Source organism: Telopea speciosissima, chromosome 2 (genome assembly GCF_018873765.1).
Source record: "Telopea speciosissima isolate NSW1024214 ecotype Mountain lineage chromosome 2, Tspe_v1, whole genome shotgun sequence".
In the NCBI taxonomy this organism is placed as follows: Eukaryota; Viridiplantae; Streptophyta; class Magnoliopsida; order Proteales; family Proteaceae; genus Telopea; species Telopea speciosissima.
Genome location: NC_057917.1, coordinates 6962544 through 6984026, shown reverse-complemented (window position 1 = coordinate 6984026; position 21483 = coordinate 6962544). Strand labels below are relative to the sequence as shown.

The window sequence follows — 21483 nt, the reverse complement described above, 5'->3', positions numbered from 1 at the left end:
CATGTTTTTCCACTTGCATTAAAATCTAATACTTCAGTAACATGTTTGTTATAGGGCAGATCACGAGGGTAGTCCGAAAAGGAAAAGAAAATCCTAAGAAATTATTTTATGTATCTACAATCCATCTAGTTCAAGTTATCATCATCTCCAATTACACAGCAGCCACAAATTATTAATGAATTCATACTAAAAGAAATATATCCTAATAACAGGTTTTTAAACTCTGCAACCTATGAGAAAAAGAAATCAAAAGGATGCCAGTTACAACTACAGTCAAATATATTCAGAATATACCAGAAAATAAAGAAAGGTAACATATATAAGGTGTATTTGTGGTATGTTGAGCGTGCTAGCGGTCTACTGTTTCTTATGGTGGCCTTGGAATGGATTGCCATCCTGTACAGAGTTGGAGAACTTCTTTTAGAGTATCTGAAGGAGCTTCCATGGTCCAAGTCTGGTAGTGTTCACTTGGATGAAACATACTTCCCCCCTCCACCCCTGTCAATAGACCAGCTTGAGCTCCATTAAGGAACAGATCCCCTTCAGATTTTATGCAGCCTGAACCACCTTCTTCTCGGTCTGCTGCCTGCACAGCCATCATTCCAGTCTCATTATGGAGAGAAACTGTTCTGAATGAAAACTTTGATACACAAGGACTGATAAGTGCAAGTTCATCCAGCGAGCCACTCAAAGAGATCACAACTCAACTACTTTGTACTCAACTCAACCAAGTCTTTTCCTAACTAAATGGGATCGGCTACATTTCACATGTGCGCTAAAAGGTTTGGCTATAGTTTTTATGTTGCCAGTTGCACACCTGATGCATCAACCCTCCTCTTCCTCCTCTAGGCTTGGGACCAGCAATACAGACAGGTTTGGCTTCAAGTTCGAGGTACTGGCAGAGATAAGACAGAACTACTATGAAGTTCAATAATAGCTCCACATTCTTGGTTCATCTCAGGTGCCTGAGTAATTCTTTTGTCTTCAGAAAACAAAACTTTTATTTGTTTTTCAATTTCTTACAGCTCCTCGATCAATATTTTCTTACCTTGAGTTTACAATCTATTAGCACTGAGTGGTGTTGAAATCATGTTTGACATTATTTTCATGCCTTTTCTTAGTCCCTTTGGTAGTTTCTATCAATATCTTAAATGATGTGCTTAGTGAAACCTACATGATTTAAGCAGTCAACTACGATAGTGGCTCATTCAGTATTAAATTGAACCATTTAAGAAAGCACTCCTGGTTCCAATATGACTCCAAAGGCTACTAACCAGTTTCTAATAATTCTGCCAAGACTCATGACATGCAATGCTAGTTGGACAACTATGTGAGCAGACCAGAAAACCCTCATCAAGAATCATCTAAAACCCAAGAGATTTTGGGTGATGATGTGCCGGTACATGCTAGTATTCTTCCTAGCAACAAGATTCACACGAGAGATGAAACTATGGAAGTCTTTTAAACTGGTTTTGAACATTAGTTGCTAAAGGTGCAGTTTGAGGTGCTGTTCACAGTGCATTTTTCTGCCAATCAAGCTTGTCGGTAGCTAATTTCATAATGTCACTGTTGAGTTCAACTACAAAACTACTGCTAATTTAATATTAACTATGACTTGTAGCCGACTCCAATTAGTTGGGATATTGCTTAGTTGTGCTGTTTCCTTTTTTTTTTCCTAGATTTAAGTTACTATTAGGGTTGTAATTGAAACTAAACTACTAGCACTTACCCTATGAAAATCTCTCCCCCCAACCTCCTCTTCCTTTGTTTATTTTTCTTCAGGGGATGTTTATATCACCAATTGGGTTAAGAACCAAAATCCCTCACTTCACACTCCCAATCCAATTATAAAGAATTTTACAACACTTGAAGATGGTTCCATTCCCCAGTTATCCAAAACCACTTTCAGTACCTTCTCTAGCCTCAATACTCGTAAGCTGCTCTTATGGAAAGAGTCAAGACAGGTTTAGGACGAGGACAGGACAACAAAAATTTAATTTCCATCACTTTTTTTTATTTGGGGGTTTGGGGGGGGGGGGGGAGAAGGGAGGAAAAGACAAAGGAAAAAGGAAAGCATATATTTGTAGCAGCAGGAAATTTGCACAGAGAAACACATTTGACACTATTGTACGTTTGTTCTAATTTAAATCTGTGATTCTGAAAGAGTCACCAAGTTCATATACTGTATAAATCAGCCTATTGAAGAGTTTTAAAACCAACAAACCAACCTAACCCCTGGAAGAAGTCGAATTGAAATTACAACTGAGGACTTATAGGCTTTAACAACCAAAAATACTGTAAGAGGGGTTACAGAATAGGGTCATATAATTGTAGCCGAAAGATTTAGGAATTATGTAGTGGTTTTTCTGGAAGGGGTTCTTTTGATGAGGGGTATTGAATACATTTTTGTTCTATAACCCATAGCAAAAGAGTACAAAGATGGTGGTTTTTTTCTCATTCAACTTTCAAATTTGGTGCAGTTGCATGCCAAATGAATGAGGGACCAGAGGGTAATTGCCCAATACAAAAAAAGAATCCTTGGAGATCTCTTAGAGGTCACATGTTTTGCAGGATCCTATTCCAACCTCTCCAAATCCTCTAATCATACAAAACTAGGAGTCTGGAGCCCTGATTAATAGAGCTCCGGGTCCAAATTAATTAGTGGGACCTGATGAATAGCCTGGCTGATTCCAGGTCCATGTCAAGATACTAAATTAGGAGTTACAATATTGTTAAGTGTACAAAGCTCTTGACCCCAGGTTTACGAGTACAACCTCATGCAGGCCTGAACTTAACCCCCCTCCATCCTGGTCCCATGATGCCGTACACTGGGGTCCGATTAAACTTGTAACCCCTAACCGAGCAATGTCCTTGCTAGTTAGTACATTACATCTGTTCAAGTAACAAATAACTGCCCCAAAAGTAAATTTCACCAGTTGAATTTCCCTGCAAACTACATAAGCATAGTCTATGATTCTAATGCATCACCACTGACAAAAACAACCTATATCTATTGAACTTAGAAAGACAAATAGACGTAACTCACGCTGGAAGGCCTAATAGGTCTATACAAAGGGCCTCAATATACATCATCCACATAAAATCCTCTGGTCACTATCTGATTCTGATCCTAAACATTTCACAAGTTCTGAACCTGCCCCACGCCATATCTATCAGAACCTAATTGGGTATGGTGGATTCTCGATTAACACCACTGTCATCCCACCTGAACACCATATATAAATATCCAACTGAGTATTAAATCATCACTCAGTAAATGCAACGTATCTTAGAATATGAATTTACAGTTTGGAGTTCAAATAAATCCTGATTTGCAGTGGATATTGGATCTGCATTGTAAACCACCTTTTTTACTTTCACCTTTTATTTCTTGCTTCATATTCTCCCTAGAGTTGTGCTGAAAGTCATATTATATTGCAAAGAGTGAATATTCCACTCTAAATTTGTACAATCAAAACCAAAACACTTGCCAAGCAATCATATTAAACTTTGGGTGTGTATAAGGGTAGAGTTAAGAGTTAAAACACAAAGTTTTCTTACCCGGTTGTGTAAGCCATGTATGTGAGAGGGTCTCTCACAAACAATTGAAAAAATCATAAATCCCCATCCATGAATTAATGCCTTGAAACTCCCACCCTCTCACATACACGGCTTATACAACCATGTATGAAAACTTTCCCTTTTTAACTTTTTTTTAGGGCCAGGTATAATCCAAATCGATCAAGAATCTACTGAAATTAGCTAGATTCTACCGTTAAGCTATTTTTGGGATGTGGACTGGCTGCTCCGGCTTGGCTAGAATCAAGAACGGCTTCAGTCGATGCTGATCTGAAGTGGCTAATTTGATCAATCAATTACGATTCTTGAAACTGTGGGGTGTTGAGAGACAGAGAAAGAGAGTAAATTGAATCTGAAACCTCGGTTCAGAGTTTCAAGTTTTGAGCACAAAGAAATATTGCTTGGAAGTTTCCTGAGTTTAATGCAATTTGTTAGATCCAACTTAACAAGTATCGTAAGAAGATTAATACTTTCATGGACTTCAACCAAACTTTCACAATTTCTGAGAATCAGTTTCTCAAGATTGATCTAATTAGGATCAATTGCTCTACCAATAACCCCATTTTTAATTATCTCCAGTTGAATAATTATCACCTCCAATTCCCTCTAATAGGGGGAGTGGACCCCACCTTGGGCAGTGTTTTCGAGCAAAGGATAGTAAGGTGATCATTTCCGTCCTCATGTGAGGAATTGGAAGAATTGAAGGGGGCAGCGAATTGGAGGGGATAACGATTTGAATCATTATCTCCTCCAATTCGTTGCCCCCTCCAATTCCTCACATGGGGGAAAAAATGATCACCCTACCCCACCCGAAAACACTACCCAAAGTAGGGTCTACTTCCCCTTATTAGAGGAATTGAAGGAATTGGAGGTGATAATTATTCATAACGATTTATCTTCCGTTTTATCGGCTCACACACGGATTTTTATCCTCCCAAGTGCAGTGCATATCTGGGAAGATGACACGTGGAAGAAGACGATCCAGCCGTCCAAATTGAAATCAGGACGTTCAACAAACTAAACCGCCAAGCCCTAGCCCTAACCCGTGTTTTGACTGTCTCTCTCGCACATCAAACCCTCCTCTCCTCACTCACTACCTGCCGGAGACATCCAAGGCGACAGCGACTCCTCTCCTCCAAGGCGACTTCGATTCCTCTCCTCACTCAGTATATGCCGGATCCATCCACAGCGACGGCGACGGTATTGTTTTGGATCCATATCCTCTCTCCCCAAACCCATATGCTGTGTTATCATTTTTTCCATTTCTTCGTTGCAAACTGCCTATATGCTGTTGGATTCGAAAGTATTTGTTGTCTTAGTTTCTGCTCTTCCTCTTTGTGATCATTTTCTACATTTCTTCATTACAAAATGCTTATATGGTTTTGGATTCGAATGTGTTTGTTGTTTTAATAAAAGGATCTTCCTCTTTGTTATCATTTTCTCCATTTCTTCATATATGCAAAGTTAGTTAACCATTTGAATGGTTTTGCCAATTTTAGAGAGGAAAAAATTTAGTGATATAGAATCATAATACTATCTATGAGATATGCTTTCTTCTCCCAGTATTTGTTCTGTCTTGGGGACCCTGAGATGATAGTAGAAAATCCAGACCAAAATGGGATTTAATTAAGATACAGGATTAGGATCTTTACTTACAGTTTAGAGATGGATCATGGTTGGCAATGATACATGCCCTGGATCCGTTATGTGTGATAGTTAAACATAAGCCCTTAATCTCAAACTTATGGTACTGGTTATACCTATGACTAAAACACAGTCATAATCCATATAACTTAAATATATATATTTTTAGTGCTGTACTGCTGTGTATATTTATATTTTTATGACCCCTTAAGCTTTCTAATTCTGTTTCCATTGCATGACTTTCTGAATCAGATAATTGTAGTAAAGAAACATACTGTAACAGGAACTATTATAGCCACTATATTAAATCTGAACTAAATGGTATTCTGCTAACCTTTAATCTGGTCTGTTCTTTCTCAGTTATCAGTTGTAGGTTTCTGTTTTCAAATCATAAACTTCCCCATCGATTTCAAGAGTCCAGCTGCCACCCACTCAACTCTTCAAAACTGGTACTTCTGGATCTGATTTGCTAAACTTAATTTCTGTTACTGTTTATGGCTCCATATTCATGTTTATTCATTAAATCAGATCTCTATTGAATTCTCTTCTGAGATCTTTAAAACCCTGCATCAAATTCTGTTTCTTTTTTGGTTTTTCCAGTTTCTTACAATCAGAAGGATACTTCAATATTTCAGAAGCTGACCCTTGGATTACTTTCCTAAGCACTTGACCAACTTATTAGTCAGATCAGATTCTCTGACTTTATGCTATGAATTTTCTCTTGAAACCTGGCCAATTCCCTATCCTGCAATTCTGGAAATTTACTGGCTTTAAACCCTATCCATTAGGTTACTTAGATCTCCATCGCATCTAGACCAGACGATGCATTGATGTATTTCTCTTCTTCCCAAGTGTTCAAAACCCTCCATAGTCCTTAGGTCTGAGATCCTAAGTTCTTTCTTCTTCCTTTCTCTATGTTCAACAAATTCTCTGATGTGCTCAATGACTTATTGATACATCAATGGATCACAAATTTCTTCACCAGTTTTCAAACCCCAAATCCCTGACCACCTTCAGGAAAGAAAACATAACAAATTATAAGAAAAGGAGCTGCTAGTGAATGATATGCCAAATAGCAAATAGTTGCAGCAAAGCAGGTAGATAAATTAATTTCGAGTGGCTTCTTGGCCTACTCAGTTGTTATAACATTTTATATTATGTCATTGTTGGTCAATCAATGTGCAACCATATTTGGTAAGATTTTAAATTAATATAACCATGCATAATATTTTTTTTGGCTATTGTTCAGGTGGGTTATGGATAATCCAATAGCTACACCGGATAAAGACATAGGTCTAGATGATGAGAATAAGCCTAAGATCGGCATGCAGTTTAATTCGGAGAATGATGCATTTGATTTCTATAATAGTTACGGAGGAAGATTGGGTTTCAGTGTCAGGAGAGAATATGCAAATAAGAGCAGAAAAGATAAGTCAACGATAACTTCGAGGAGATTCGTATGTAATAAACAAGGTAGTCGAAGGAAAGAAAAGCGTGCTATTGGTATAAAGAATCCTCGAGCGGAGACGAGATCTGATTGTCTTGCTCGCATGGGAATAAAGATTTTGGAAAATATGAAATACCAATGCTATGATTTTGTTGAAAATCATAATCACGAGCTTCATATACCATCTACCACTTATATGTTGCGGTCACGACGTGAAGTTTCGGAAATAGATGGGCGTGAAATTGATTTGGTCGATTATGAAATTAGACCTAAGACCGCATTTGAGTACATAGGAAGACAGGCAGGTGGGAAACAGAATCTTGGTTATACATCAGTAGATCATTACAATTATCTCCGAAGTAAACGACAGCGTGACTTATGTTATGGTGAAGCGGGGAGTTTGTTACGGTATTTTGGGAAACAAACTAGGCTCAATCCCTCTTTTACCTACAGCTTGCAGTTGGATATAGAGGAGCACATAACAAATATTTTTTGGGCCGATGCGAGAATGTTAATAGATTATTCACTTTTTGGTGATGTTGTGACCTTTGATACTACATTTTGTACAAACAAGGAGAATAGACCTTTTGGTATTTTTTCTGGATTTAACCATCACGGAGGAGTCATTATATTTGGGGCAGTACTTTTATATGATAAGACAGCTGAATCATTTAAATGGTTGTTTGAGGCTTTCTTGGAAAGTCATGGGCAAAAGAAGCCTTTAACATTATTTACAGATCAAAATGCCGCCATGGCAAAAGCAATTTCAGAGGTGTTTCCTGGAACATGGCATGGTTTGTGTATTTGGCAGTTAATACAAAATGACATTAAAAATCTATGTAACTTAATGAAGGAGGGATCAAGCTTTTTATCAGATCTGAAAATGTGTATATATCATTATGATGAAGAAGTACAATTTGAGACTGCATGGGAACAATTAAGGACTAAGTATCAAGTTGAAAATGGTTCATGGTTAGATTGTATTTATAGATTTAAACAGAAGTGGGTTGGATGTTATATGAAGAATACATTTACAGGAGGTATGCAAAGTACACAGCTAAGTGAAAGTGTAAATGCTGATTTGAAGGATTATACAAAGTCTAATTTAGACATTGTACAATTTTTAAAGCATTTTGAAAGAGTAGTCAATGACAAGCGTGTTAATGAATTGAAGGCTGAGTTTGAGGCAAGAAATAAGCTCTCAAGGAACTTGCTTCCCCACACACCCATTATGTGTCATGCAGAAAAAGTCTACACTCCTTTAATCTTTGGCTTATTTTACGATGAATATATATGGGCTGGTTCTTGCTACATAAAATGGAAGGATGAAAGTAATAGCTTGTACAAGTATAATGTTGGTATTCATGATTTAGAGGTGGAATTTAATGTTGAGTGTAATCCATCCGAGTCTATTATTGAATGTAGCTGTAAGAAATTTGAGACATTTGGTATCCTCTGTCGTCATGCTTTGAAAATTGTTCAGAGGTTAGATATCATGTTTATTCCTGAGGCTTATGTTTTGAGTAGATGGACACGTGCAGCAAGAAGCATGACAGTGGAAGATAGCAAGGGAACACAAGTTGAAGAAGATCTTAATTTGGATTCTACACAGCGTTGGAGAATTCTTTATTGTAAACTAGTAATGATTGCATCACAAGCATCCAATTCAGCAGAGGGATATGCATTGGTGAACAATGTTGTTGATGATTTGTGTAAACAATTAGACAATCTTATCCATCATGCCCCAAATCCAACTTCAGATGAGTCAACTAAGGTACATCTACTTCTGGTACTTTCTACTCGTTTTGGTTTTTGTAATTTTAAGTTCTCTACTTCACTTTTGTAATTAACAGTCTATTATATTATAGTCACAGGGGTCATTTGAGCATTCTATACATACTATATATTCCTCCCAAGCCTCCACATCTCAGGTATTGCTTTAATAATTTAAGTTTAGGGTATATAATTGATGAAAGTTTCTTATTTATGTTTAGTTGCTTCATGTGCAGGTGAATGTTGATCAATTTGCCTCCCAATCTTCCTTTCCTTCTGCACCTGCTGCTTCATCGGTGAACTTATTTCATCGTCCAAATCCAGTCTTGCAAACTGAAAACAAATCTCCAAATGTGTATTTGAGTTAGGGTCGGGACTTGTATAGTCCTTTTCATTTTGTAGTTTAAAAGTTTAGTAGTTGGAAGGTCATTAATGGATCACATGAATGCACGGTTGGAGTTTTCAATGAAAAGAATTCCTTAAATTCCATTACCCATTTCTTACATTATTGTTCTTTTTTACTTTAGTTTTCTTTTGTTTTCTATGAAGCAGTGAAGGAATCCGGTTATTTAAGTGGGTATTAGATTGTGATATTTAAGTGGACTAGCAATAGCATCAACAAGTCTTCATTATGAGTTTTGGACAGCAAGAATTTTATATGACACATGAGCTGGAATGTTTGTCTTCCTTTGCTACACTTTTTTTGGGTAGGAACAAGAACCGTTTTTTGCTGTATTCCATGCTTGAATTAACCCTACCAAAGAGTAATTGGATTAAGAATATAAGAAGTGCTTGTTTTTCTCTTATTTTAGATTAAGAAATGCTGATCTAGTTTGTTTTTCTTTTAATTTTTTTTTTCTTATTTATAATTGTTGTTTGTTTAAATCACTGGAGATGTTCTAGGCTTATTTCCAAGTGGTGTCTTTGAAATTGTAATGCTTTGTGCTGAAAGCATGAAACAACTTTGAGTTCAGATAATATTTTGAGGAACCATTGTTTCCACAATTTCTAAATCTTGAGGGGGAAGGTTTTAATATTGAGGTATATCTCAGGTGAGGTTAGTGTAATTTATTCTATTTTTAGCTATCATTTTTTTATATTGGATTAAACTAACATGTTTTATGGAGGTAGGTGAGTCTTTAGTTCAATAAGGAAGAGCACCTGGGTTTGATCCACCAAGACTCATGTATTCATCAGTAGGTTCTAGGATGAGAATTATATAGGAAATGTAATATGGGTTAGTCATCAAGCACTTCGGATGTGGAATGATGAAATAAGCAAACTATTTTTTTAATTAAAGGTGGAGCCGCTTATTAGATGAAGTCAGCATTTATATGGGATGACATGTTTATTTTTGTTAATGGGTTCAGTGTTCACTATTGGGATATATACCATTCTATCTTTATGATTCTTCTATGATGACTTTTCTTGATTAAAATTCTTTAATGATGACAGGAATATTTTTGTTAATGGGTTCAGTGTTCCTAGTTAAAAATGATGAATCTACTTAGAAAAATCGTTAATTATGTGAGTATATTTTTTGTCAACATTTATATGCAAGTGCTTGGGACTTATACTTCAGTTTATTATTCACATTCCTGCAGGTTAATTTCAGATGTGGTGGTTTGATTGTTTCTGCTGCAATTGGTGGCATTACCTTTTTCTGTTTGGATAAACCGGTTTGTATTGTTTGTTCTGTATTTGGTTTCTTTAAGAATTGTTCTGTTCTCATTTTGTCCTAGTGGTTGCTCTATGTAGTACCTGGTGTAGGAGTTACTGCTGGGTAAACCCATTCTTGTGAAGCATTTGGGTTTACTTTCTACAAAATTCTTGTAACGCACAAACTTAAAAAGGGCATGATAAAAAAAAAACGGAAAACTATGTTTTGGTAGAGCTTTCCTTGCAGGTGATTAGGTGGTAGGTCATCCTCCGGTGGTTATTTTGAAAAGTAGTACTGATACTTAATTGTTATGGTACTTCATACGCAGCTCTTGAATCAGGATTATTCTCATTTCTGGAATTCACAAGCTTAAAAAGGACATGATAAAAAAACGGAAAACTATGTTTTGGCAGAGCTTTCCTTGCAGATGGTTAGGTGGTAGGTCATCCTCCAGTTGTTGTTTTGAAAAGTAGTACTGATGCTTCATTGTTGTGGTACTTCATACACAGCTCTTGAATTAGGATTATTCTCATTCTGGAATTCTATGTTCTCATCATGTTTCTTTCTTTCCCTGTTATGCTCTTACTTGCACAGTTATTGTGTTGGTGAAGAAAGAGGTAGAGAAACTAACCACTTTGGTTAGTCGTGTTGATGTCTATACATGGGTTATGTGTTCTGAAATAGTTGAATCATCAAAATCATTAGTGTTTGGCTTTTTATTTCTGCAAATAGACAACTTACCAAACCAGGTATAGCTGAGTTTGTGTTTGCAAACAAGCTTCCTTTAGTGACCACATTTACTAGGGAAAGTACTACTAAGATTTTTGAGAGTCCAATTAAGAAACAGTTAATATAATGTTCTACTTACAGCTCTTATCTAAAAAATACAATACCTTCTTGGATAGGTGGATATTTGGTCCCATGGTTTTGACATGTCAATTGCTTTTTGTTATCAGCTGTTGTTGTTTGCCACTTCAAAGGGTTCAGAGAAGGTTGATCCAATATTTCAGGAGGTAGCAAAAATTTTCAAGGGGAAGGTGGCAAACTGGCCTGATTTTCCTGTGTTTTGGTTTGATATAAAGATCATGTTTTGCAGAAATGAACGAGAAGAATTAGATACTGACTTTTTGACAAATGAAAAAAAAAAAAAGAGAAGAAGATGATGGATACAACTGTGAACAATCCCATTCCATTACTTTGACTTGTTGAAAATCCATTAGCCCGAAAGAAGTAAATTAAGAGGCCCCTGCATCTCAACTATAGCTCTCCCCAACTCTTTTTTGTACTTTTATTATGGATGAAAGGGGCTCCAAAACAAACCACCACTATGAGGCCTACTCGAATACTGAGTCAAATTTCTACAGTTACACGTGAAATTATGGTGGTATAGAGAGTACATAGTCTTTATTTTTGTTGTTCGTATTATATCAAAACTTATTGAAGTGGAACCATCTAGTGGCTATTGTGTTTTATAGCGAATGTTCTTTTCTTTTTCTTTTTTTTTCCTGGCAAGTAAGCAAATCTTTTGTTGCCCTTTGACAAGTAGCAGAAGAAGGTTGACTTTCAAGGTTTAAAGGTTGAGCTTAGGGACATAGGAAGTAATGGAGGAGTAGATTCAACCAAACCACGACATTATTGCATCCAGAAGGGCTACTATATATACCAGACAATCTCCCTGATTTGTTAGACCCCTTGACACAAACTGGCATATGACTTTCCCAATAATAATTCCTAGGAACATACTGAAATAAACACATGGTAAAAGGTAGTAGCTAATGTCTAATAAAAATGGTCTGCTATTAGACGAGGGCCATTTATTATACTCGTCAAAATAGAAGGAAATCACAAAACATCCGATCTTAACACCCTATTGTTCAGACATAGTTTTCTCTCTTGTTGAAAACCCTCTCGAATTGTCAAGCTTTCCACTCGTTAAACACCCGATCTTAACACCCCATTGTTGGATGATGATGAGTTGCCGCAAGTGATGGCTGAGATGGAGTAGCCACAATTGATTGTTGCTGGAGTTGGAGTTGGCACAGGTGATAGTCACCCAAGAATAGTTTTGCCACAGTTGTCCTCCAACGGGAAGAAAATGGAATGAGAGGTTTTTATTTAAATAACTAAGGGGGTGACATTTCAATTTTGGGTGCTAACTGTGCTTAACATCAAGGGGAGGTTTATATTTTGATAATTTTTTGGGGTGTCTGTGATATTCAACAAACTTATAGGGGGTGTTCATGAAATTTACCAATTTTTTATTACAAATTATAAGTAGCAGATGGTTGTAATAGTTTATCCCAATCTAACTTTCCACAAGATCGAATTGCTAATTGTAATACCTTACATATTTTTATTCTAAATTTGTTTATTCATTAAGAGTTATTTTTAGAAAGAATTTGAGTTGATCATTGGGAAATTATCAGCGTCACCCCCTGAGTTATGCCATTATTTTAATGCACCAACACTAAGTATGCAAATATCAACCTTTAACCTAGATTATAACGGGTTAACCTATGAAATGCATTTTACTAAATTACCCTCTACACTTTGTACCCAAACAAAAAACAAAAAACTCAGCTCACAATCACCCTACTTGTCCTTGTTGTCCGGCTGAGGTGTTCTGATTCCGATCAATGGAAACGTCGATGGAACATCTGGTTGGAGTGCCAGTGCCTGCATTAGTGCCGTAGCTCTAGATCAAACAGGGGTCTTAAACTCGCCGGCCACAGTGAAAAACCCATTACTTCTGATCAATGCCAGAAACACATAACCTATCTATATTACCTTTGGTTTCATCACCGCCTTCACCACTAAGAATTCCATCCTGAACTACAGCATCATAAGCCACAGCTTCATCACGGTTAACACCCTTGTTGGGCTCCTTCCCATCAAAAAAATCCTTCAAAAGTTGTTGGACTTTGGGAATCAGGGAAATCCCTCAACCCTGCATTTTCCAAGGCCTTCTTCACTGGACCCATCACTTAACGTTGAGTTGTTAACGAACTGTTAATTTTGTATTTTTTGAAAAAATACAGGGGGCGTACAAGTGTAGTTTTTGAAACTTCAGGTTGAGTAATACTTTAGTCAAAATAAAAGGGGTGTACGCGTAATTTTTCATATTTATATTTTCCAGCAAATTAAGTTAAAAGATGCATTTCTTAAACTTTTTATTTTAAGAAGAGATCACAAGAAGGAACATGATAACCAAAGAGCCAAGAGATTTTGGGTGATGAGGGTTCTCTTGTGGAGAAGAGATCACAAGAAGGAACATGATAACCAAAGAGCCATTGTAAACATAACACCACACAGATGGAGGCCCTTTAGTGAATCAAATGAGGAACTGGGTTTTACTGTCAGGAAGCCTAATGGCAGTGATTTTATAGATGGGAGCAAGCTTTACAATGAAAGAGACATAAGTTCAGGCTCTTGCAAGATTACTAGTTAGCTGAGATCATAGGATTCTACCAATGGTGTTCAATCAACCTAGAGTACGTAGCACATAACCATTGACATGTTTTTTCCACACACTCAATGACTCAAATATATTCAGAATATAGTTTTAATCTCAAGCTGAAGTTCATTTAAGAGAAGGATGCTAGTTGCAAGTTGCAACTACACTCAAATATATTCAGAATATACCAGAAAATAAAGAAAGGTAACATATATAAGGTGTATTTGTGGTCTGTTGAGCATGCTAGCGGTCTACTGTTTCTTCTGGTGGCCTTGGAATGGATTGCCATCCTGTACTGAGTTGGAGAACTTCTTTTAGAGTATCTGAAGGAGCTTCCATGGTCCAAGTCTGGTAGTGTTCACTTGGATGAAACATACTTCCCCCCTCTACCCCTGTCAATAGACCGGCTTGAGCTCCATTAAGGAACAGATCCCCTTCAGATTTTATGCAGCCTGAACCACCTTCTTCTCGGTCAGCTGCCTGCACAGCCATCATTCCGGTCTCATTATGGATAGAAGCTATTCTGAATGAAAACTTCGATACACAAGGACTGATAAGTGCAAGTTCACCCAGCGAGACACTCAAAGAGATCACAACTCAAAACTACTTTGTACTCAACTCAACCAAGTCTTTTCCTAACTAAATGGGATCGGCTACATTTTACATGTGTTCAGGATTCATGCTAAAAGGTTTGGCAAAAATTTTTATGTTACCAGTTGCACACCTGATACAGACAGGTTTGGCTTCAAGTTCGAGGTACTGGCAGAGATAAGACAAAACTACTATGAAGTTCAATAACAACTCAACATTCTTGGTTCATCTCAGGTGCCTGAGTAATTCTTTTGTCTTCAGAAAATAAAACTTCTATTTGTTTTTCAATTTCTTACAGCTCCTTGATCAATATTTTCTTACCTTGAATTTACAATCTATCAGCACTGAGTGGTGTTGAAATCATGTTCGACATTATTTTCTTTTCTTTTCTTTTTCCCTGTGGTAGTTTCTATCAATATCTTAAATGATGTGCTTAGCGAAACCAACATGATTGAAGCAGTCAACTAAGATGGTGGCTCATTCAGTAATAAATTGAACCATATAAGAAAGCATTCATGGTTCCAATACGACTCCAAAGGCTACTAACCAGTTTCTAATAATTCTGCCAAGACTCATGACATGCAATGCTAGTTGGACAACTATGTGAGCAGACCCGAAAACCCTCATCAAGAATCATCTAAAACCCAAGAGATTTTGGGTGATGATGTGCCGGTACATGCTAGTATTCTTCCTAGCAACAAGATTCACACGAGAGATGAAACTATGGAAGTGTTTTAAACTGATTTTGAACATTAGTTGCTAAAGGTGCCGTTTGAGGTGCTGTTCACAATATATTTTTCTGCCATTCAAGTTTCAACTTATTAGTAGGGCAGTAGCTAATTCCATCATGACACTGTTGAGTTCAACTACAAAACTACTGCTAATTTAATATTATCTATATGACTTTTAGCTGACTCCAATTAGTTGGGATATTGCTTAGTAGATTTAAGTTACTATTAGGCTTGTAGTGGAAACTAAACTACAAGCACTTACCATATGAAATTCTTCCCCCCCCCCCCCTCCCCCAAACCCCTCTTCTTTCTTTTTTTTTTTCCTTCAGTGGGGTGTTTATATAACCAATTGGGTTAAGAACCAAAATCCGCCACTTCACACTCCCAACCCAATTATAAAGAATTTTACAACACTTGAAGATGGTTCCATTCCCCAGTTATCCAAAACCACTTTCAGTACCTTCTCTAGCCTCAATACTCATAAGTTGTTCTTATGGAAAGAGTCAAGACAGGTTTAGGACGAGGACAGGACAACAAAATTTTCTAATTAACCATTTTTTCTTATTTGGAGGGGGGAGGGGGGAGGGGGGGGGGGGAGATGAGGAAAAGACGAGGGGAAAAGGAAAGCATATATTTGTAGCAGCTGGAAATTTGCACAAAGAAACACATTTGACACTATTGTATGTTTACTCTAATTAAATGATTCATGAAAGAGTCACCAAGTTCATATCCTGTATATATCAGCCTATTGAAGAGTTTTAAAACCAACAAACCAACCTAACCCCTGGAAGAAGTCCATTCGAAATTACAACTGAGGACTTACATGCTTTAATGACCAAAAATACTGTAAGAGGGGTTACAGAATAGGGTCATATAATTGTAGCATCAGAAAGATTTAGAAATTATGTAGTGGTTTTTCTGGATGGGACTCTTTTGAAGAGGGGTATTAAAGACATTTTTCTATAAAACCATAACAAAGAGTACAAAGATAGTGGTTTTTCTCATTTAACTTTCAGATTTGGTGCAGTTGCATGCCAAACGAGTGAGGGACCAGAGGGTAATTGCCCAATACAAAAAAGAATCCTTGGAGATCTCTTATTGGACACTCCACAGTCCACACACAAGGTCACATGTTTTGCAGGATCCTATTCCAACCTCTCCAAATCCTCTAATCATACAAAACTAGGGGTCTGAAGCCCCGATTAATAGAGCTCCGGTTCCAAATTAGTGGGACCTGATGAATAGCCAGGCTGATTCCAGGTCCATGTCATGATACTAAATTTGGAATTACAATATTGTTAAGTCTTAAGTGTATAAGGCTCTTGATCCAGGTGTATGAGTACAACCTAATGCAGGACTGAACTCCATCATGGTCCAAGGGTGCCGTACACTGGGGTCTGATTAAACTGGTAACCCCTAACTGAGCAATGTCCTTGCTTAATACATTACATCTGTTCAAAGTAACAAAATAACTACCCCAAAAGTAAGTTTCACCAGTTCAATTTCCCTGCAAACTACATAAGTGTGGTCTATGATTCTAATGCATCACCACTGACAAAAACCACCTATATCTGTTGAACTTAGAAAGACAATAGATGTAACCCACGCTGAAGGCCTAAGAGGTCTATACAAAGGGCCTCAATATACATCATCCATATAAAATCCTCTGGTCACTATCTGATTCTGATCCTAAACATTCCACACGTTATCATATCTGAACCTGCCCCATGCCATAACTAACAGAACCTAGCTGGGTATGGTTGGTTGCTCGATTAACACCACTGTCATCCCTCTTGAACACCATATATAAATATCCAACTAAGTATTAAATCATCACTTGGTAAATGCAACCTATCTTAGAATATAAGTTTACAGTTTGGGGTTAAAATAAATCCTGATTTGGAGTGGATATTGGACCTGCATTGTAAACCACCTTTTTTACTTTCACCTTTTATTTCTTGCTTTATATTCTCCCTAGAGTTGTGCTGAAAGTCATATTATATTGCAAAGAGTGAATATTCCACTCTAAATTTGTACAATCAAAACCAAAACACTTGCCAAGCAATCATATTAAACTTTGGGTATGCATATGATAGGAAGGATAGAGTTGAGAGTTAAACACATACCTTCTCTGTAAGATATTTAAAAGCCACCTTCTTCTGCCCGGCTTCATATATGTTGCACTGGGAGTGTATCTGGCGCATAAATGAATAAATAAATAAATAAAAGTCTGCAATGAGTATAATATCTTTATGCATCACAAATATGTAAATACAAAAAGTTTTATGAACATCCAGCCTATAGTTCCTCTCAGAATAGTCAGTCAATTCTCTAGCCAGATGTGAAGTTATGAAGGGAAACTAAACAATCTGGTTATGGCAGTGTCTCCACCTAGGCCACATAAGTCATAACCATCACCACGTATTGCACTTGGTATGCGTACAGGTTGGAGCAGGTGTGCAACCAAATCTTATTATGTTTTATACACATTGGCTTGGTCTTGTTAATTACAGAACCTAGCAGTTTCATTCCTGAGTCATCAAAATTGGTATCCTATGCTAGAAATTTAGCCATTCAAAATAAAACGTACCAGATTTTGGAACTGTAATAGACATGGAAGTAAAAAAGTTAAAGGAAAATATTCATATAATACTAAATTTTCGACAAATATAATTGTGTAATTAATCCTCAAGCTCCATATCCCTGACACTGAATAATTGATACAGCATGCTTGAAATTCAAAAATAAAAAACAAAAAGTAAGTTTTGAAATTTATACCAGAGATGTAAGTAAAAGATAAAATATACAAAATTTCGAAGTTCCACTAAACAGAGTCAAATCCTAGAGTTCACTGGCTTCTTTTTGCTTTTCATCATACCAAGGCAAGCTTATCTGTTCCCCATTTTCCACTTTTCTACAATATCCCTTGCCATAGCATAAGTTAGAATGTGGTTTCACTCGCCCCCTTAAATAGGTCAGTTTTGTATGATAGAGGGCATAGCTGTCACGGCATCTAGGCAATCCTAGGAGTTGAAAGGAAAAAAAAATCAAGGCGACACCAAGAAGACGTCAAGGCGTTGCCTAGGCAACCGAGGCAACCTTCCAGCAAAGGACGCCTGGGCACCTAGGCGATGCCTTGACAACTATGATAGAGGGGGTAATTTGTTATTGTAGGTCACCTATTGATTGTGAATAACATATCACTCTCAAGTAGAAATAAATGGATAGATATAATAGGGTCCAAGATATTGTGCCCACACCTACTAATAAGGGTCAGTGTGGCGGACAATCACATAACCCATGAACACTTGCCACCCCTAGTCAGACTAGTCACGCGTGAAAGACAGCATTTAAATTTTAAAATTTCCAAAAAATAAAAGGAGGGACAAGAAACAGGGCTCCCTTTTGGCCGCATGGGGAAGGTCAATTGCATTGAACCGCCACATAGGGAAACAATAAGATGGCCAAACATACAGACACTTTGGCCAATCTTACATGTCATAAGCATGAAAAACATTACCACCAAGAGTAAGTCCAACGAACCAACAGACCTCTCCCCATCTTTAAATAATTTAGTTGCAGGTGTTAAAGTTAAACTCTTCAATACCTGTGACTCTACGCTAGCACACACAGCATATATGCCCCAATTTCTGGTGTAATTGTTGTACAGATGAACCTTCCCAAATCTAACACGAGGATGACGCTGTCGGGTTCCATTAAAAAAGCAATGGTGAATGGTCACCCGCATGCATCTGTCTCCAGTGTGATTGGGGTCTGCACCAATAAGCATAGTTTTGTTGTGCTGCGAAAAGTGACATCTAATGGCACAAAGTAAAGAGTTAGGTCTGAAACCTGTACTGAACCAACAATATATTCTTAATTTGTAAAGTCTGCAGGCAGATCATATCCTCACCTTGAAATAGTAATATCTGTACTTTCACGTGTGATATCAATCAGTCCATCGTCATAATCCCGCAAGCTGCAACGGTCTATCCATATGTGCCTTGACTTGGGTTTTATTTGAATGCCATCAACATCAGGTCCCCTACCACCGTCAAACTCCAGATTGCTTATAATTACATGTTCACATTCCTTCAGCCTTAAACCTTTGCCGGTGAGTTTTATCCTTTGGCCCCGGCCATCAATTGTCTTGTATGATGATACATTCAAGTAAGATGAAAGCTCAATGGTTCCCGAAACTCCAAAAACAACCCAAAGTGGTTCTTTTTGACGACATCCATTACGAAGTGATCCAGGACCATCATCTACACTAACAGAGAAGGCAGAACGTTCTACTTAGCACAGTAACCAGTATCTATCTACTCTCAGTTATGAAAACCTACACAAAGCCACTGGAACCATCCATCACAAATCAAAATAAAAGGAGACAAGATAATGTTATACACATGGAATTTGACAAACAAAATTCAAAACCAAAATTCTTTCTAGGCAAACCTGCCAATTGCAAGCTGTCCCCATCAAAAATCAGGAAATTTTGATAACCATAACAAGCTGAATCTCTGGCTGCCTCCTATGATCTACCATTGTCTTTTGATTCCAGTATCACCACACCACTGCTGGCTTCTAATGAGCTTGGTGACTAACGACAGTATGCCTCAATCCATTCTCTGTGTTTTGTGAAGCAGCTAAGCAATGCTCCCACAAGAATGCCATCACATTAGCATAAATTCTGTTAATTGTAGTGACTACACAGCCTAATTGGACAGTTTATACTGTATACACCCACCTATAAAAACAAACTAATACTTTTGCTGGGGGGGGGGGGGGGTGAACAACTCCGCATTGGAAAAAAAAATTCCCAAACTTTTAACTAATAAAAGATTGAGTTCTGAAAAAATTTAAAATTATAGTCATAAAACATCAGAAAAAAGAATCGCGCATAGCTCAAATACATCCAAGCCAAAAGAGAAAAGAAAATGGAAATTACAATAAGAATGAAGAAAAACAAATGGCATATGAGGCACAACAGATCAAAACAAACCCACAATTTCTAACTTTTAAGAACACGTTTGAAAGGTAAAGAACTCGAATTTTGAAAGAATAGGAAGACACCAAAACCAAAGGAGAAAGAAGATGAAGAGAGAACCTGCTAAAGTGGTGACGTGATAGAGGGGTCCGTTAAGACCACCGATTGAGAAACGGCCGAAACCCTCGGCCTTTCCGGCCAAGGTCCTCAAGCTGCAATCAACAACGGCGTATGGGAGAGAAGCCATTGACGTCGACGTTGAGCTCTGGGTGTGACACTCAGACTGAGGCTGAGCAGTTGTCTGGTCAGGCTGGTCATATTTAAAAGGGCCGCTGCTACCGTTCTTCCTATTCTTGCGGGAGTACCTGTCGGTTGCGCAACGGCCACAGGCGTTACCCATAAGCACCAATCTACAATTCCTCTCTATATTCAATGTTCATCAATGGTGATTAATGGAGTTCAGAACCGATCCCACACTTCAATTACTTCTTCAAGACTTCAATTCGCACGCTTGCTTCAGTTGTTCATCAGGAGAGATTCTCTTCTTCCCTTGCTCAGTTGCTCTGATCAGCTACAGCTGATTGGAACTCCTCTACAGAAAGAAAACATATTGTAGCGTAGGCGTAGCCTCCTATTCCTCAGAACTGATTTGAATTGGGAGACGATGGGCCGGGCCAAGCAAGGTTTATATTAGCCGAGCCCAGCTCAGCTAGTATGACCCATATTAGCCAGTTGCCACCTAAGGGTGTCAATCGGTCTAGTTCTGGTTCATTTTTTATTTTGACATGGTTTGGTTTATATTTTGACAAGGTACAAATCAAAATCAAACTAGATAGGAACCAGCCAAAAAACATAATCATTTTACATTTGATCCAGTTTCACTGAATTCTATTCGGTTTTTGTTATTTAGTTCACATGCGGTTTGTAGTTTCAGTTTTGAAAAACGATTTGCAATTCTGATTTGTAACGTGTTTAATTCCAATTCACATTCGGTTTATATTATTATATGTGGTTTGTAGTATTGGCTCACCTTTGGTTTCAACTTTGTACAATTTAATTCAATTCCTTTTACACCTAATTTGAGAACATGGACAAATAAGTTTAGAATAACTAAAACTTACCATCTGAATATGTGAATTCTTTTACTGTACATTGTAACAACATAATTCCAATTGCATCCCTGCTTTCCAAACTAAGTACCACTATGGTCCCTCTAGTTAGTCAAAGACGTTATGTTCTAACTTTTGGCATTTTTTGAATATGGTTAGCCATTCTGCCCTTGATAGTGTGGAATGACAAAATGCCCTTAAAAAAAACAAAAACCTGCAACTCATCTTCCCCAAATCGATTGGGAAAGATGAGTTGCAGGTATCTTTCAACCCCCCTTTTCCTTCCTTCTTCGATTTCTTCCAATCTTCCTTTTCTTCTTCTTCTTCTTCCCTGTGTTTTCTCGCTGCTTCTCCCATCTTCCTTTTGTTCTTCTTCTTCCTTGTGTTCTCTCGTTGCTTCTCCCATCTTCTCTGTTCATCCTGTCAATATTCCTATCTCGCTTCTTCTGTTATTCTTCTTCCTTACTTCTTTATTATATTCTTCTAGTTTCTTCTTCTTCCTCATCTT

The 21483-nt window shown here is 37.5% G+C and overlaps 1 protein-coding gene across 2 annotated transcripts; it reads right to left on the bottom strand.

The window, feature by feature from the left end:
• Positions 1-267: 267 nt before the first annotated feature.
• On the bottom strand, positions 268-20383 carry LOC122652826 (probable pectate lyase 4). Of its 2 annotated transcripts, none has more exons than XM_043846698.1 (5): positions 19987-20383; positions 18793-19144; positions 18487-18697; positions 17006-17074; positions 268-586 (listed from the first exon to the last, which is right to left on the bottom strand). In XM_043846698.1, exons 1-5 carry the CDS (start codon positions 20264-20266, stop codon positions 368-370), a joined length of 1131 nt encoding a protein of 376 aa, XP_043702633.1. In that variant the 5' UTR covers positions 20267-20383; the 3' UTR covers positions 268-367. The 2 variants fall into 2 exon arrangements, with proteins under 2 accessions (XP_043702633.1, XP_043702632.1); XM_043846697.1 differs by lacking the exon at positions 268-586 and adding an exon at positions 13690-14037.
• Between the last annotated feature and the right edge of the window lie 1100 nt (positions 20384-21483).